The 19,670-nt window shown below is 45.5% G+C and overlaps 1 protein-coding gene across 2 annotated transcripts in view; it reads left to right on the top strand.

Moving 5' to 3' along the window:
- The window catches only part of LOC135375359 (uncharacterized), a 162,464-nt gene that overhangs the window by 86,110 nt on the left and 56,684 nt on the right, over positions 1-19,670 (top strand). Inside the window, exon 6 of one of the 2 annotated variants that reach the window (XM_064608078.1) lies at positions 2,639-2,994. The exons of the other annotated variant lie outside the window; for it this stretch is intronic. Within the exon in view, the coding sequence (XP_064464148.1) occupies positions 2,639-2,782 (144 nt within the window). The 3' untranslated portion in view covers positions 2,783-2,994. Of the gene's footprint in view, positions 1-2,638; positions 2,995-19,670 lie in introns of those variants that run through there. 2 annotated transcript variants of the gene reach the window in all.

Consider the following 19,670-nt stretch of genomic DNA (forward strand, 5'->3'; position numbering starts at 1 on the left):
CACGATTTTTTTGCGGGCGATCTATCCAACGGATTTTTGTTCTGAAAACGGCTACGATATCATGTGACCGAAAGGAACAGATGTTCTCATTGGGACAACTTTGTAGCTTTTATAATTAAAAAGATTATTAATGAAAGTTAATTAAGACATTGCCTTTGGACTTTGCTAATGCCCTGCTAGGGAGTGCCCTTCAGCATATGCTATATTGCAATTGATTTCATCTTGGAAAAAGTGTTATATCTATTTTTAAAAAATCTGTTCACACTTAGAGTGAACACCCTGTATAGCTATTCCAACCTGCGCACTCAGTAGTACTGCATGACGCTTTTGCAGTTAGGAGTTGCGTGAAACGTAAAATGCTGTATGTGCGCACTTGGAACCAACCCACTGGTTCAAATGGGTGCAGAATAAGTTGATTAATTTCAGCTCGGGGCATTTGATATTATTTATCGAATAAAATCAGTTGATCAGATTAGAGGTAACTTTTTCCACAATAAAAAGTGCTTCAAATTGAATGGCGTTCCATCTATGGCACAGAGCATAAATAGTACTACCTTATTAGTATGAAATAATATTTCTTGTTCAGAGTAATTTTGGATTATCACTGCCTAAAACAGTAGACTGCATAAGGCAACATCTCCGCTGTAGAATGTGACTCATCCAAATAGTTTTATAGTGTCATTTTATCATGAATTGATGCCACATTACGATACAGTTACACTGTTCAGAAACCCACAACTGTTTGCAACCTTGCCTTGCAGTACTCAGATCCCCTTCCTGATGCCAAATAGGGCAAGCCTCCCACCTTCTAGCACCCTCCAACATAGTGTCAGTCGTTCTTGGAGTATGCAGAGCTAAAAGTGTGCCGCTGGCATCCTTTGGCGATATCAGCTGTTCCACACCAGCACCTCGAGATCCTGATCAGAGATCCTGATGATCGAGTCAAATAAGTCAACGTGGTATGGTGAAGCATATGTTGTAGAAGCATAATTATTTGGCGATACTACTGCTGATATTTGAAGGGAATTGCCTCAGGACGAGAGCCGCTAATATTTCGAACAGCGGCTGTTCTTCTTCTGGGCACCATCCTTATCATTGGCATGGTATTTAAAGGGTTAGGTAACCCTTTATATACCATGCCAATGATCCGGACGGTGCCTAGGAGAAATATCAGCGGCTCTCGTCTTGAGACAATTCCCTTTTTACTTCCTTAAACTGGTTCGCTGGATTTCTACCAGTCAACGTACTGCTGATGTTGTGCTGATGTTGTATTATTTCGGAAAGGGGAAGCTCAGATCCTGAGGGTCAGTCGGGCTGCACCAAGGGAGATTAATTTGCCTTTGTCATGCTATACATGTCACATCACTGTGGCATGTACAGCATGACAAAAACAAATTAATCTCCCTTGGTACAGCCTGGCTGACCCTCAGGATCTGAGCTTCCCCCTTTCCGAAACAACAGGGAGCTCAGATTCTGAAAACCAAGTTTAAGTCCTGTGCTGGCAGATCTCATAGCTGAATACACTTTGTCTAGTGAGGGGTACAAAAAGCAGTTACAGTCACAGCCTCGCGAAATCTCGTGTGCATGTGATGTAGGCCATACTTTCCACAGTATGCCCATAAGCTATACAGATGCTCGTGTACATTTTAGATTAAATCCAAAAGAATGCTTGTATCTCATGGCGGTGCAATAGTAAAATTTTGAGTTTTCTCACGCAAAAGTAAAATGCAGTTGGCAATAGTGAAATAGATACAATTACATTATCTGGCGCAGCGATTCAGCGTAACCTCTCTGCATCCAACCATCATATCTGCCGTGCAGTAATATTTTGAGAGCTGATGAACTAGATTTTGTTTCCTTCTTAAGTCGAACAAGACTATAGAACCCTTGTTGAAGGGCCCATCTAGCGCCAACATTAATACTCACGTCATAATAACAACAAGAGGCACATGGCTGAAAGCAACAACTGCCTGCAGTTGCGGCATCCAAAGCACATGGTCAAGCCTGCCCTGGGTAGAAAATAGGTCACTGGGAAGCACCCTCCTGTGCTCAGCCATTCTCTTTTAGGGCATGAATGTTGCAAAGGCGCTTCGCATGTTTGACATATGAAAGTGTCTACCCTGACGAAATCACATGCGGTACTTAAATGCACAAAGCAGCATTTCTTATTTCTTGCCGTGAATGACATGAGTGCATTAATGTGGTACAACTTTGGACAGTACAGGTCTCCTGCTAGTAACTGTTTCTATTTCCTTCATGTAATTAAGACTTAAGCACACTGAGAGCTGAAACTTTGATGCTGTCTTATGTGTCTTTTGTTGAGGTGTTGTCGTATTCTGCACAGGGCTTGTAATTCTAATTCTCCTATCATATTTGTTTAAATACTGTGGTAATGATGAGGACAGTGCACAGAAGGACAACAGTCAAAATATTGGTATAGCTGTCCTCCAGAGGCGCCTTCCTTCACATTTCCCAACCAATTCGCTGTATTTTTTACCAGTTTACATTTATGGACAAAGATGTCCAAAGTAGCATCAGGGAGAAATTGTTTCATAAACTACTTGTTATTGCGGACATATTTTGTGTTAGTTAGTTGCTGTTTAGTTTGCCTCTCACTTGTACTGCTGTTGCATTTCAGGGACGCGTTAGGTTGACCCTCAGCTGTGCACATCTGAGCCCATGCACCTTGGACCTCCTGGCTACGCTGCTAGCTCTTGGTGAATTAACCCATCCCACAAGCAAATGGGGACTCGGGGCCCTGCACCTGAATGCATCACTGTGAAGTTGAACATGGTGGAGAACCCACAGGGACAAGTACAACAAACACATAGCGTTCAACTAGCATCTGGTTTATTTGGACAAACCCCCCTGGTCCAAATAAATCTGTTATAGCTGAACGCTCTGTATTTGTTGTCCTTGTCCCTGTCCATTCTCCAATATGTTAAGTCCAAACAGACATGATCTATTGTTGCACTGTAAAGTTTTCAAGATAAAGCAAAACTGCAGTCATGCTTTGCTTATCCTTTTATTGTGCAGTTCAATGTACATCTACACCACATTACAGAGCTGAAACAAGACATGGGCAGCAGGGATGAGACAGGTCTCAATGTCATGCTGCCTGACATGCGTTCAACTGGACTGATCGGAAAGATTTACTTGCAGGCTGTTAGTTTACAACACGAGATTGTTGTGGAGCAAAAGGATGCAAAGAGCAGCAATTTATATGAGAGAAACCTGCATAAAATGGAATAAGTGTGCGAACGCATGTACACTCACATGATTTCCATGTCCTACGAATACAGGCAGTCATCTTTACCCAGCAAGAGACAGGGACACAAACATGCACAACAAGACTATCTACTTCACTATAGCAACTGCATAACAGACTACAACAAAGACATATCCTTTACTTGAAGAAAAATTTAAGAACACAGGCGCAAGACCTGGAAAATCTGGGATCTCTTCTGGAAAAACTATTGGCAGCTTCTTCTAGTAGTCTTTTACTTAGTTACCAGTAAAGCAGATTGTGCTGCTGTGCGTGTTCGTGTCCCTGTCTCTTCCTGTTCTCTTCCTGCATGCTCGCTCAGTACAAACTACTCCACTTCGCAAGTTTGCTCTTAATACAGACAAGTAGCAAAACTCATAGTGTCACCAATATACTGCATTTAAAAAAATGGTATCCATAGTAAGGTAAGTTATAACATGTAAATGGATTATGTTATCCTTCTGAATCTGTTAGTACCCTCATATGGCGATTGGACGAGCAACAGCACATCCAGGTAGCCCCAGATCCAGCTGATGAATCATAGACACCTGTGAGAAAAAAAGAATCCTTAAATCTGCTGAGTCAATTGAAAAGAGTAAAAGCACTAAAATATACCTTGTGCCATGAAGGACAACCAAGCTAAACTCTACACAGGATACAAACATGAAGCAACATATATACAAAGTATGCCACTAAAGTGTGTTTGGTGTGTGACCCTTCTTACTGTTTCTCCTATAGAGTTAACATCGAAGTCCAACATGCCCAACAAGATGTTTCACGTAATATAATAAGCAGGGTGGGACTGGTTCAAATGAGATGCTTTTCTGAATTCAGGCGATAAAAATTGGGGTGCCAGTTGTGGAGAAACATGCATTTCATGTGAAATACAGCACAGAAGGAAGAGATAGACGCAAGATTTGATACGGAATTTGTAGCGATGGCTGCGATATTTCTAGCTATGTAGCTATCGTTTCAAAGTGCCCCTCAAAGAAATTGAAAAAAAAAACATGTAACTGTACCTGTTGTCTGTTGGAGCAGGAAGTTGCAGCCCGTAGCATAGGTCGGGGAAAAAGAGGATGCTCCGTAATGCACTAGAGTAATGTGCTAGTGCAGAGCGTCGCTACCGGGCCCACTGCAGGGCAACACAGTACACGTTCGGCTCCTCTGATTGCAAAACCCGCAGAGGCAGCTGTTGGGCTGTTGTTTTTGAAGTGGGCGTCTGTCATGCATTGAATCGAGAAGCCGCTCGTAACTGACGAACGGCGTATGATCTTCGCGACCATTTTCGTCTCGATATCTCTAGTATTCAGTATCGTTCCAACGGATCCGTAGAATAAGGATCATTGTCCTCTATTACTGCATCACAGCTGTCCTGGCGAGGAAATCTCTGGGTAGCGACGACAAGTAACATTCGCTCGCGTCGGACATGTTGACATCCAAATGCCTTGCAGAGCTTGCAGACGACGGCGGATCAAAAGCGTCACGGTCCAGATTCTGGAGGCCGCGCCCTGATTGGTTCTTAGATAAATACGTTTACACACTTTTTGAGAGAGGGATTAGCGGAATACAACAACATCCGTCGTCTGCTCTTGTCGTGTATTCCATCGAATAACAGCCGAACAACACCACTATTTAGTGTGGGGTTTTCGATGGCATGTTCAGCAGTCCATAAGGAATAAAATGACACTAAAGTTTCGAAATCGCCCGAAACGGATGCGACTGTCACTTTAATGCGTCCCAACACTACTTTCAAATGAGAAACATGTTCCTCGAATGTACGTGAAAAAATTACTACGTCGTTCACGTACGCCATAGCGAAATTATATTTCGCATCGCCAACCACCTCGTCAGTAGTAATGGAATAATACAACTTAGCGAGTAATTTGATACCTCCCTGCTCTCTCACCCCCTGCCACCCCAATTTTGCGATTTCCACCCCCACCCAATTTTTATTTTTTTATTTTCGATTTTTTCACTTAAAATCGGTCATACACGCATAAGAATGCGATAATAGAGCGTAGAATATAATTTTCAATTAATAAATTCAATTACTATTCATTCCAACGAGAGAGAGAGGAGGGAAATATCAAATTATCATTAAGTTGTATTTTTCTATAATGACACACATGAAAAGAAGCGCACATATGCATAAATACACTTTCTAAACTCATTTAATAATTCAAGTAATTACTATAAATATTCAATTGATTAATGTGTCAGTCCAGGATCGGCAACAGCATCAGCCCATGGGCGCCGCTATTTGCAAAGCGTCACACCAGGCAGGTCGGAAAGCATCACGTCAGGTGGCAGCACCGCTGTCATCATGGGGACTTCCGTGGAATGCAGAAAAAAACAAAAGAAAAAAGTGCTAACCAGGGGAAAACACGCGCGAAAACAGGCACAGACAAAATTTTCACCATCGCGACCATGTGCAGGCATCCACCGACGAGAATAGCAACAAGGGAATTGTGACAATGTTTGGGCATGCACGAACAAGAATAACAACAACAACAACAAGGGGAAGACTTTCTGCTAATCGCAACAAGGTAAATCGCAAAACATACACTACTCCAATACACGCTGGCCATGTACCAGTAATTCCAGTTAGGGGGTAGGTAAAGGCGGCAACAGAAGAAGAAGTATTAGAACTACAACTCACCGACATCGAAGCATATCTGTATGCACACACCGCCCTCTACCTTCTTTACATGACTAAGGAGTTCACCATCACATCGACGGTCACGATACGAGCGACGCGCCAGACGTCCGAACCCGACGAGAGGCAAACAGAAAACTGAATCTGGCGCCCTCTTCGCGGAGTATACGTCACACGCGCGCGCGCGCGCTCGCAGCGCCACCACGTCTGCCGTCGGACGTTTCGGTTTTGATCTCGTCGCCCTTCACGTCTCGCGCATGCGCTTCGAGCACGGTGGTGGTGCTGGTGGATTTGGTTTCGTTCTGACGCCCATTTCTTTACGTTTTTTTATTTGGAAGCACCGTATAAAGGGAGAGCGCGCTATCCGCGGTTATCATTCAAACCAATACTTGGAAAACACCATGTGTGGTTTATTCTCCTGCGTTTCTGTCGTCACCAGGAAAAGACAAAAAACAAAGAACTTCGCGTATTTATTCGCGGCATCGTGAAGGAAGCCTTTCAAGTACACCGCCTGGAATGGTTGCAAGAACATCAAGAAATGTGTCTGAACAAGATGAACAGGCTCGACCGCATCTTAGCGGCGGACAGACTGACGAGAAAGAAGTCCACCTTTAGTCTGGATAATCTGTATTGGGAACACAGTTCAGACCTAGAGGACGACGTCGACGTGTAAATAAGAGAGATGTATTTCTCTACGAGTCTCAGTCTCTTCTTTTTCTTCGCGCAAGGTGTGCACACGCGTCATGTCTACCCCCGAACCTTTTCGTTTCCGCCATCCTCTTCGTTGTATTTTAAGAGGCCCCTCCATGTGTGGTAAATCCACATTCGTAACGAACGTGTTGAGGAACCTGAACAACGTCGTGGACAAGCCTCCGCGCAACTATTCTACGTGCAGAAATATGGTTTGCCGAGCATGCACAACGTGGGATACATCGCGCACCACACTCATCGTTGTCGACCGATGCCAATTCCTTGAAGGAGGTGACCGATCTTTTCATTCGGGGTTCTCACCACGCCAACGCCTCGATATTCTTACTCGTACAAAACATATTTTTCAACAGTAGCCATTTTAGAACTATATCCTACAACGCCAGTTACGTCGTCTTGTGGCGCACCGTGCGCAGCGTCCACCAGATGGAACATTTCCGGCAACAGCTATTTGGTAGATAAAGATTGTAAGAGACCAAACCAGTCGGTCCGAGAGCATCCCCAAAACTGGAGAACGATTTATTCTCACGCGCCTCCGTCGTTCTCCTCCATGTAGGGCACTACAAAGATTAGAGTATTTTCTGGACCCATATAGATAAGTGATGTCTGCATGTGTCTTACGTTGTAAAAAATAATTGACGAGTTTGTAAACGGCGGAGTGCCTGATGGGCATGCCCGACACGGAGACACAACCCTCACGATCCCAGGAAATAAATTTTTTAATTCCGAGACGACCCTTTCCGCTTCCTCTTTGAGAGTCAACCTCGGGAGAGAGGAGCGAATAGTCAAAGTCATTTGTAGCGTCAGACGTCTTGTTTTTATTGTCGTAGGGATCGAATCCGAACTTCCTGAGTATGCAGTACAGTGCCTGCAGTATGAGTTTCACTTTGACGTCGTCACTCTCCTTCGAAGAAAGAATATTTCCGATGGAACCGGTCACTTCAATTCTCTTGGCCATTGTCGAAAAAGTTCAACACGGCGGAAAGCAGGACAGGAACCACCGACGAAAGAACGCCCTGCCCCCGCTGCTGAGACAGATAGCGCTTCAAACGTTGCGGATTCTTGTGAATCTTTTTGTATGCGAGCCGGCGTAAGAAGCGTTTGTGCTTCTAAAAATGCGCGAACGTGTCTGGAGCCAACGACACTTTTCGGTTCAATAGATTGAGACAAATTTCGGAGGGGTGTTTCATGTCGGAGGAGGAAGAACGTCTCAAGACGTTGCGACCGCGCGGAGGGGGTAAAGTGGAAAGTACTTTGAGTAAAGTGAGATGAGGACGGAGATTCATTTCGGAGCGTAGATATATTGACGTTCACCCGGAAAGATATTGCTACGCAACCTGTGGTCCTCGTGCATACAGTTGTGAAGATCCACGAGGAAATAAGCGTGGGGTGATGACATCACTTGTTTATATGGGTCCAGAAACTACTCCAATCTTTTTCTACCAAATAGCTGTTGCCGGAAATGTTCCATCTGGTGGACGCTGCGCACGGTGCGCCACAAGACGACGTAACTGGCGTTGTAGGATATAGTTCTAAAATGGCTACTGTTGAAAAATATGTTTTGTACGAGTAAGAATATCGAGGCGTTGGCGTGGTGAGAACCCCGAATGAAAAGATCAGTCACCTCCAAGGAATTGGCGTCGCTCGGCGATCGATCGTCGACGACGATGAGCGTGGCGCGCGATGGATCACACTCGCGAGGTAGCTTCTTGGCAAATTTTATGGAGTCCCCAAATTCGTCCTGCATGCTCGGCGAAGCATATTTCTGCACGTAGAATATTTGCGACGGAGGCTTGTCCACGACGTTGTTCAGGTTCCTCAACACGTTCGTTACAAATGTGGATTTACCGCACATGGAGGGCCACTTAAAATACAATGAAGAGGATGGCGGAAACGAAAAGGTTCGGGGGTAGACATGGCGCGTCTGCACACGTTGCGCGAAGAAAAAGAAGTGACTGAGACTCGTAGAGAAATACATCCCTTTTATTTACACGTCGACGTCGTCCTCTAGGTCCGAACTGCGTTTCCAATACAGATTAACCAGACCAAAGGTGGACTTCTTTCTTGTCAGTCTGTCCGCCGCTAAGATGCAGTCGAGCGTCTTCATCTTGTGCTGACACATTTCTTGACGTGCTTGCAACCATTCCAGGCGGTGGACTTGAAAGGCTTCCTCCGCGATGCCGCGAATAAATTCGCGAAGTTCTTTGTTTTTTGTCTTTTCCTGGCGACGACGAGAAACGCAGGAGAATAAACCACACATGGTGTTTTCCAAGTATTGGTCTGAATGATAACGCGCGGATAGCGCGCTTTCCCTCTATACGGCGCTTCTAAATAAAAAACGTAAAGAAATGGGCGTCAGAACGAAACCGAATTCACCAGCATCACCACCGCGCTCGAAGCGCATGCGCGAGACGTGAAGGGCGACGAGACCAAAACCGAAACGTCCGACGGCAGACGTGGTGGCGCTGCGAGCGCGCGCGCGCGTGTGTGAGGTATGCTCCGCGTAGAGGGCGCCAGATTCAGTTTTCTGTTTGCCTCTCGTCGGGTGCGGACGTCTGGCGCGTCGCTCCTATCGTGACCGTTGATGTGATGGTGTACTCTTTAGCCACATAAAGAAGGTGGAGGGTGGTGTGTGCATACAGATATGCTTCGATGTCGGTGAGTTGTCGTTTTAATACTTCTTCTGTTGACGCATTTACTCACCCCCTAACTGCGATTACTTGTCAGCGTGTATTGGAGTAGTGTATGTTTTGCGATTTACCTTGTTGCGATTAGCAGAAAGTCTTCCCCTTGTTGTTGTTGTTGTTATTCTTGTCCGTGCATGCCCAAACATGTTCGCAATTCCTTTGTTGCTATTCTCGTCGGTGGATGCCCGCACATGTTCGCGATGGTGAAAATCTTGTATGTGCCTGTTTTCGCGCGTGTTTTCCCCTCGTTTGCACTTTCTGTTTTGTTTTTTTCTGCATTCCACGGAAGTCACCATGATGACAGCGGTGCTGCCACCTGACGTGATGCTTTCCGACCTGCCTTGTGTGACCTTTTGCAAATGGCGGCGCCCATGGGCTGATGCTGTTGCTGATGCTGTTACCGATTCTGGACTGACACATTAATGAATTGAATATGTATAGTAATGACTTGAATTATTAAATGAGTTTAGAAAGTGTATTTATGCGTATGTGCGTTTCTTTTCATGTTTATCATTATAGAAAAATACAACTTAACGATAATTTGATATTTTCTTCCTCTCTCTCTCGTTGGAACGAATAGAAATTGAATTTATTAATTGAAAATTATATTCTACGCTCTATTATCGCATTCTTATGCGTGTATGAGCGATTTTAAGTGAAAAAATTGAAAATAAAAAATAAAAATTGGTGGGGGTGGAAATTGCAAAATTGGGGGTGGTAGGGGGTGAGACAGGGGGAAGGTATCAAATTACTCGTTAAGTTGTATTATTCAATTACTACTCGCGTCCATCACTCGCTGAAAACTAGCCAGGGAGTTAGGCAGCCCAAAGGGGAGCTGGAAAAATTCAGATAATCTCCTGTGGGTGGTATATGCTGTTTTCATCATCATCTGGTGCTATCGGAGTATGCGTCTATCCCAAACTGCACACCGAAGTTGTAAACACATGGGCTGATCCCAATGAGTACATGTTCGACCCTATTGAAGAAAAAGGGTACGAATCTCTTACCGTTACCTCGTTGAGTCGGGGGTAATCCACGTACAAACTTTCGGTTCCACCGTTTTTCGGCACAAGAACCCCCGGCAAAGCTCAACGGGCGCCGATCGTCGAGTTACGGAATCCTGGGTCTCGTCATCAGTCCAGTTCTGCTCCGTTTCCGGCACTCCATGAATGGGTAGAATCTGGTGCCGCTTGGGTGCTGTTAGCCTCTGCGACGTAAGTCCAGGACGAGCCCCATCCTTATAATGAAGTCGCGTCCCAGGATCAGCAGTCCTGTCAATCCGGGCAGGCAGACGAAGCGTTGCCTGTGCCGTTGTCCATCAAGGGTCAAGGTGAGGCGTACTCCGGTTGGTACCACTGCATCTGATGCGAGCCATAGGCTGGTGCCCGTTGTCCGAACTGAAATGTTCTGCTGCTGGCACCAGTCGTGGATAGTTTCACCCATCAGGGCTACCGCCGCTTCAGTGTACACCATCCCTGTATATGTCCTTACCTAGAACGCCCACCACGGTGATGTTCCATGTGGTCCAATAATGGTCCCATGTTCCATATGTCATACTGCGCTCGACACGCGTGCGGGACCGCGGCCACTACGTTATCAGACAAGATAGCAAGGTTAGAATCCTCTAGCCTCTTATCGATGTTTAAAGCAGCCAACGACAGAACGGAGTCATTCGCAATTACTGCCGCCCGCATCGCGGGTTTCACCGCGGTGCCTGACTGCGGTGTCCGGGGTTCGCTTGGGACAGTAACGACGAGGATGACCATGTTCGTCGCCACGTTCGGTTGAGTGCCAGCGTTGTTATCCGTGCGAGAGTCGCACCGGTTGTGCCGCGGCGTATGACGTGCATCACCGATTTTGCGCTCGCGCGGCTCTGCTCTGGCAGAACTCGGTCGTTTTTTTTTTTGCTCATGTGCAATGGGATCCAAGGAACAATGTACCGATCCTGCGCACGAACCGCCGTGCGCCCCAACAGCCCAGCGGAGATATAATTCCGCGTCGGCTGACTGTCTCGGCCCGTTCCATGTGCAGCTCGATTGCAGTGTTTCCTCTCGTCTAGGCGCTAGGCGGTACTGCATTTCCGCCAACAAATCTGCTTAGATGACACTGGCTCCCTTAGCAAGGTCATCGAGGGGAGAAAAGCTTCTACCTTGTGAATAAGGCTTAAAACGAGGGTGATATTGGCGAATAGCGCGGGCCACCTTGTCGCTTGCTTTCGCGTGCGGTTCAGCTCTGCGGTGCAGCTCTAGTGTTGTCCAATATAGTCTAAGGGACTCTCCTCCCCGTGTTGCGTTTGGGCCGTAAGTTCCTCACGCATTCACATTATTTAATGCGGGGCAAAAAGTCGTCCCGAAAGAGCCGCTTCAATTCAGCAATGGACAGAAATGGGGTTGTGACTAGCTCCTAGAAGCAGGTAAACTTATCAATGCAGCAGGAAGTATTCGGCACAGGACGTCGTCAGTTGCTCCAACGGCCGGTTGGATGAGCTTCCATGTTCGCAATTAAGTCTTCGGCGGACTTGGCGTCGCTGTAGTCTGAGAATGTCAGTACCGTCAGGTTCAGGCGTAGAGGGGTTTTGGAGGACGGCTGGGCGGCGGACGTGTTACTAGCAAGCTGCTTCGACAATAAAGCGCTGAGAGCAGTCATCTGCCTAAGCAGGCCCTCTGTTGCTACAGTAAATCATTTCACACTTTCATACGCTCAAAACCGTTGTATTCTTATGAAAACACCATTTTCGATCGCGCGGACTTAAGCAAAGCTTTCAAGAAGAGCATTACTAAGGGTGTAATGTCGAAGTACACCACTTTTTATCCAATGCGATCATTAAGGGTGCAAAGTGAGGTGTTGAAAGACGTGTTTACTAAACTACAAACAAAGTAAAAAAGAAAGGGCGACAGCGAGCGAGAGCACGAGCGGCAAGCGTTACAAACAACAGAGCAATGCACTGGTTCTCTGTACTTCCGGACGTGCGGCAAGACGTGTTGGCTATACGTGTTGGCCTCTACGCCAAATTGTGGGATTCCCGTCTCTTTAATCCAACGCTGCTGCACCAATCAACCCGTCTACCTTTTTTAAAATTACGTTTTAGCGCCGCGAAGCAACTCTGGTTATGAGCGGCGTACAGACGTGGAGAGATGGAGAGAGGACAGCAGGAAGGAGTGGGGGACAGGGAGTTAGTATGCGTCTTGAGCCGACTTCTGGGGGAGCTGCGCCGACGTTCGTCTGGAAACTCTTCGGAAAACCCACAGGAAACCTCAGAGCACACCCGGTGATAGGATTCGAACCTGTGTCACCTCCCAGTCTCGGCGTGGAAAGCGATCATCGAAACCACTATACCACCATACACGTCCTGCCGACGCCCAGGAACAGAGAGCACTCGCTGCAGAAACAAGACAAAGTATTTAATCAAGAGCACAACTTACATTTTTGTGCTAGAACCAAAAAGCTCGGGTTCAACAGCTCTTGACAAGCAAGATTCCTTTTCGTTTTCCAGCCGATATCACACTGCCGGTAATCGCGGCAACCAGCTCCTTATCACTCGAGCACGGCAGGCGCTCTTCCTTGCGCCGGGATAAGGCGAACCCCCACAAGGATAAGTGGCCCCTGGCGCGCCGGCAGTCGAGTTTGTCTCCAGCGTTAATCTTCTTCGGCGCTCCCCTAGGTCTGTCGATCGTTCTGTGCTGGACTACGGGGGCTTTTGGGGCTCATCTGGAGACGCCCTTACGTCTTATTGCCGTTTCCTTGGATTCTGATCATATTTTAGTTTCCTATATGCCGGCATGAATCAAATTTTGATATTTTAACGTTGCGAATTTTTAAATTTTTGGTTATTGCTGTTGAAGCCGGTATTGCTCGAGGTATAAGATCTCAAGCACTGTCGAACGACAGCCCGATCGGCGTCCCTGCTTCAAGCGTTCTCCCCAGACAACCACCAACGTTCCAGGGACATCCTGTGGACGTTCGTTTTGGGACATCTGGACATCCTAGGGATGTCCACAAAAATCCCTATGACATCTCGTGGACGTCAAATTTACTGCCAAAGTTGCATCCATAGATGTCCCAGGTCAGTCCAGTGGATGTCCTTACTGACGCTTCAAGGATGTTGTACGGTCATCCTAGCCCACCCTCACAAATGTGATTTACAGTGACTATCACGCTATGTATGTTGCCAAATTACATGCTGGCTCCACTGAACTACACCTAGGTTATTCGAGGAAGTATGCTCTAGTATTAGACTCCTTATATACACGAGCTCACTTATCCTGAAACAATGCACAGTTGCCGATCGGAATACTCCCAGACAATCATGTTTCTGTGTATAATGTTGTAATGTCTGCAATATATGTTTCGCAATATAACTGAAGACACACCAAGAGTCTTTAACGAATGTAGTCAAATTTATTCAGCAAACACATGACATCACATTCCTAGGAATGTCACTATACCCTTGTGACATACTTCTAAAACTTCATAGAAGTGAGTAAATATCACAGCTTGTGCTTACATGAAGAAATAAATAAATAAATAAAGTTCTTAGAGATTGTAATCATAAGGAGCAGTTCAATGAAGTAAATGTAACATAGTGCAGAATGAACTGTAGCTTGTTTATCACAGCTCGCTAAAACAAAAAAAAAGAAGTTGAAATTATGTGAGCATATAAGAACACATTTACAGATATACACTCTTAAAAAGGATCTTCGCCGCATAGCACGCTCCTAGCCAGCCATATTCTCACACGATATCGTTATCTGCCCTGATTTGTTGAAAACGGGAGGCGTACGCCTTTTTTGTGACACTTATGATGTTCGTAATTGTCACAGAAAAGGCGTACGCTTCCCGTTTTCAGCAAATCAGGGCAGATAACGATATCGTTCGAGATGATGGTTGGCTAGTAGCGTGCTACGCGGTGAAGTTCATTTCTAAGAGTGTAGGAAAATCACCACCCCATGACGGTACCCTACGTCATTTGCTTCTCTAAAACACTACTTCTCTCTTTTATTGGTACGTGTAACCATACTCCAAATCAAAAATTTCACACAAAAAAGCACAGTAGAAAGGCACACAGGGTGGACACTGTTGAGTTTCATTTTATGTTTGCCACGTCTTGGTAGACATATTCCCTTACGCTCTCGAAAAACATCTCTTCCTCGCGTAGCACGCTCTGCGCCAACCATTGCTACGAATGATAGGGTTGTCGCTTCTGATTCGATGACAGAGCGGTACGTACGCCTTTTTGTGTCAATTTGGATATATGATAATTGACACAAGAAGGCGTCCGCCCTCCTCTCTCTTGGAATTAGAGGCTAGCCCTATCGTTCGTGGCCATGGTTGGCGCAGAGCGTGTCATGTGGTGAAGTTCTGTCTTTAGAGTGTAACAAAGGAATTTTTCAAATCAACTTTTACGGTACAAACTTCGCTTGATAGTGCGCTCCCTTGCCTAGACAGGCTCCAACTGAATTTTGGCAAAAATTTCAATCCACTATTCACAGAATATCGGCTCAAAATATGATTACAATATTATATCAACAATAATTTGTCTTGAGCAGACTGAAGTAAATCTGACACAAGATTGTTACCAGCACACTCTTACCTCATAGCCTGCTAATCCCGAATGACAGCGTTCCCGCCCCTGACTTGTTGGAAACCGGAGGCGTGGCCTTTTTTGTATCAATTATGCAATTAATAAGTGGTACAAAAAAGGCGAACGCCTCCCGTTCCCACCAAGTCACGAGCCAGAACGACATCATTCGGGTTGATATGGCACTGATAACATATGCTTAATGTAAAGCATATATGCTATACACTCAACGGCCCACTTCCTCAAAGAGGTAAAAATATGCGGTTTTTCATTTACATTTGGCGTGAACATACCATGTACAGCCGGGCTCGACTCTCTTCTGCCTTGGAAATCACATTAAGTACTTTGTGTTTCAAACTGTTGAACAGTTCGGACTGTTCGGACGCCATTCATCATCTCACAATCAAGTTGTTGTTCAGTACTCTCTGACGTCGACGAATAAGTTTCCTCAATCTCATCGGCGACGGGTGGCTGACTGGAGGGACTGCTGAGAACACAATTCTCATCACTTTCAATCAACATGTACACAAAGGTCTTGATCTTGATCCCGTGAACAAGACGCACAACACTCCTGTTGCTCGCGTAGCGTATTCAGGGCGTCAGCCCAAATCGCATGGAGCCTTTTTTTTCCAGCCCGTATAGTGCCTTCATGTACACACACCTTTTACCCTTAACTTTCGGCATCACGGCAAATTCGTGCACATTTAATAAGCCCACCTTCAAACTTGCAACAGCACAACGGAAAGAGCCACTGGAGAAAGCACGCCGGCACAGGCGAGCGAATGATGATGATGAATGTGGGCGCTATTGTCGATATCCATGGCGCTTTCTGCCTTGGTCGCGGCGGTGCAGTTAGTGTAGCAGACGACGCTCAGCAGTGGACAGCAGGCAACATTTCTTGCTCTCGGATTCCAGCGAACCTAGCGTGTATTCAGATTTGATACCGTCGCAGTTATGTGCACATTAATTTATGGAGGTATTGAATAAATGAAGCTGGAGTAATATTTCTCGCACGACGGCAATCCAAACTGAACATAGCTGCTAATATTGGGCAACAAAAAGTTACATTATGTAATTTCAGGCATGTAGTTAATATTAGCTGTGACCAGAATGCACCCCACCTTAAAACTGTTAGCCTCGTTGTCAATTTCACGACACGTCCGAAAGATATATCTACAGGACATCCAGGGGACGTCCCTCTTGCAACGTCACCCCTGGATGAATGTAGGAAATTTATGGATATTTTTGGATATCCTTGGAATGTCAGCTGGACATCCATCGTGGATCTGGACGTTATGACAAAACATGGATGTCCTCAGGACGTTGATGGTTGTCTGGGGCCAGATAAGCTTCCCCAAGGTGAGCCTATCTCTACATTTTCGCCTCTCTCGCACGCTCCCGCCACACCCAGAGGTTGCGTCAACCGTCACAATGATCTTGTTAGGCAATCTTACAAGGTAATCTTACACCTGTAAGCTACCTGGATTGAGCTAGTTGTCTGCTCTCGGCATATTATTCACCGAGTTATCGCGTCATGAAATTCGGCATGATCTCGTTGCATCATAAATTTTGATCCGGCAACCACACACAGCTTACAGACGTTTTCAGGTCAAAAATCATCTACATTGCGAAATACTGTGACCCAGAGATGTCTTCTAAAGCTGTCTTGATGTCTCTCTCGTACTTATTTAGATAGGTGTCGCACATGAGAGGGGAGGCCGGTGCCAAGCTCTCACTTACTCTGTGCTGTCCGCACATTGAAAGTCTCGGACTGAGAAGATTTCTGAACAACTCATGCATGGCTATGAAGACGTTCTTGAAGCTGGTTAGCTGGCTAGTTAGTTATTTGAGCTCAACAGTAGGGCTACACGTAGCCGCACCTATATTCAGAAAGATGGCACTCCCATATGGTTTGCGGCCTCCACTATTCTCTGTGAAATGGACATAAATAAGTGCGACAACAGTACTAAGCACTGACCACATGTACCCGGAAACAAACAAAGCACCCTGCACGCCATGAATTAGCAATTACAGCTATTTAGGACCCCATACACAGTAATCAGCATCTTCCAGTGAGTCAGCACACTAATTGGGGAGCATCTAACACGTGTCCAGAGTGCTCTGCATGTTTCCTGATACTCGTGGTTATAAAAATAAAAAATAAATAGAAATAGAGAGCAGAGAAGCAGTTTTGTTGAAGATCAACGACGCCATCCTGAAAAAAGCAGTCCGGAACGGCCGCTGAGCATCGCTGGGTCGATGGCTACAGAAGCAGGTGACTAGCTAGTTGCAAGGCATCACACCAGGTGACCACTAGTTCTGGACATCCTGGGACGTCAGCTGGGACATCATCACGCATGTGGGCAGGCTAGGACAGCCCTGGACAAGCAAGGAGAAAAAAACTCATAATCGAGATAGAGGAATACAAACTGCTGTTAAAGCAAGAGTTAGATATGCTAACAAGGGACACCATCATTAGCTAACAAAAAAAGGACCACTCACACAACAAATCAGCACAACACCAGTCACGAGGAGCGCAGAACAATGTGTCCACTCCATCTGGCAACCAGGCACAGAACTGGATCATAATGTTTCTTTCTCCTCTATAAAGTCATGCATCTGCAACCCCTAGCAGTTACTTTTTGAATTCATTTCATGACAAAGTTATTATGAATCATGTCAGCACTACTCTTGTTCCCGAGGACAAGGTAGCTTTTGCGGAAGATAGAAAACGGCGGGTATGCCCGGAGAGGAACTATAATAACCAGCGCCCGACATGCACGGGCACGTCACTGCTAATCAGAAATAAAGCTTCGAAAAAGTTATCACATCCAAAAGAATTAGTTACACAAGGAATCAGCCAACTGTCAACCACAACAGCAGTCACGAGGAGCGCAGAACTAGACGTCCGTTCCATCCGACAGCCAGACACAGAAGTGAATCGTAATGCTTTTTTCCCATCTACAAAGTCATTCATCTGCCCTCCTCGTGTTTACTTTTTGAATTACCACAGTTGCTGCGTGGCACTAACATGGAATATTAAAAATAACATTTTTTGAATTAATTTTATGACAAAATTATTAAGAATCATGCCAGCGCTACTCTGGGTCCCGAGGCCATGACGGCTTTTGTGGAACATAGAAAATGACGGGGATGCCCGTACAGGAACAAGAACAAAAAGTGAAAAAGACACTCAGCAGCATCGAAGTATTTCCACGTTCGCTGCACTCTCTCATTGTAAATCCGCTCGACACAAAATCTACCAGAATCGTCGCACACCACCCACCAGTGACGAGCCGCACCTCCGTACCCTGTGAGAGGCAAAGTTTCCAAAGCAAAGGCTACACTTTTCCACTAATGGCCAACATGACTGCACGTCGCAAAACGCGCGCTTCGTCCATACCCGCGGTAGGCTAAGAGAGAAGTGAATTCTTGCACCCTCTGCGGGCCTTGCTCATTGGTCGTGACGTCATCCTATTGTCTCAAGGCTACACTGTTTTTTTTTTCAATAATGCCCAAGGCAACAGCTATGGACAAGGTCCACCTGAAACACTAGAGCAGTGGTATGATGTCATCACCCAGGCATGCAGCTGCATGGTTCAAGGACGGCTGCGCTCTAGACAGGGGACCTGTTATTTATGGAATCACTATCACGAGATTATTTCCCTTATTGTACTATAATGATTTCATAAGAAACAGAAAAACTTGCAGAAAAGCACAAAACGCCATGCATGAAAGGTGATCGTAGCAATGAAGCATTTCAATCCTAACGACCTGCTAAATGAATAGATAGTCCTACCAAAACCATTAAAGTACATAATAAATAAATACGAAGAGCTCAGTGAGGCATCTCCGTTCCATCCGAGACCTAGGCAGAGAACAGAATAATAATGCTTTGTTCCTCCTGAATAAAGCCACGCACATGTACCCCTTGCGGTTACTTTCTGAACTAATTTAATTGCAAAATTATTAAGAATCACGCCAGCACTACTCCCATTCAGTTCAAGGGCGTGACAGTACAAGTCGTCATCATGAAGACACGGCTTCAAGAAGAATGTTTCTTATCAAAATGCAAAAATACCGAACTAGATGGGAAAGGAAAGCAAGCACAGAGAAAGACTTGAACAAAGTGGAAATCACACTTTGCAGCATCAAACTATTTGTAAGCACACACACACACACACACTCCTCTTATTCAAAAACAGTCCTCAGCGTAAATCTGCTCACCAGAAAGTGCACAAAAATGTACATCATCGACCAGTGAGAATCAAACCTTGCGTTTCCTTATGCTACACGTTTTCTCCACTAACGACCAACGCAATGCTACAGACGCCTGAAACATGGAGCCACTGCATTACGTCATCACATCCTGTCTGAAGACACGCAGACCTGCGCTAGGCAGCGACAAAGACAAACCATCCTGTTATGTATTGAATCGCAAGATTACTTCATTTGTCCTACTCCAAATGATATTCACTCTTACATTAAAATAAAAAAAAACACAAAACACCATGCATGAAATCTGATCGTAGTGATTAAGCATTTGCACCCCAAAGATTTATCAGAAAACATTTTTGCTACTTTCAGTCATTTGAATGGCAACACCAGTAAAATCCTCACTCATTATGAGAACTGCTACCAGTGCTCTTTAAAATAATGATCGGTACCCTGGAACACTCAATATTATCACTAGGCTTATGTAATGCATGGCACACAATCTTTTCCATGCCCATATATCTCATTGTCTGAGGCTACACCTGCAAGACTGCGAAGAAA

Source organism: Ornithodoros turicata, unplaced genomic scaffold, assembly GCF_037126465.1.
Source record: "Ornithodoros turicata isolate Travis unplaced genomic scaffold, ASM3712646v1 ctg00000857.1, whole genome shotgun sequence".
Lineage (NCBI taxonomy): Eukaryota > Metazoa > Arthropoda > Arachnida > Ixodida > Argasidae > Ornithodoros > Ornithodoros turicata.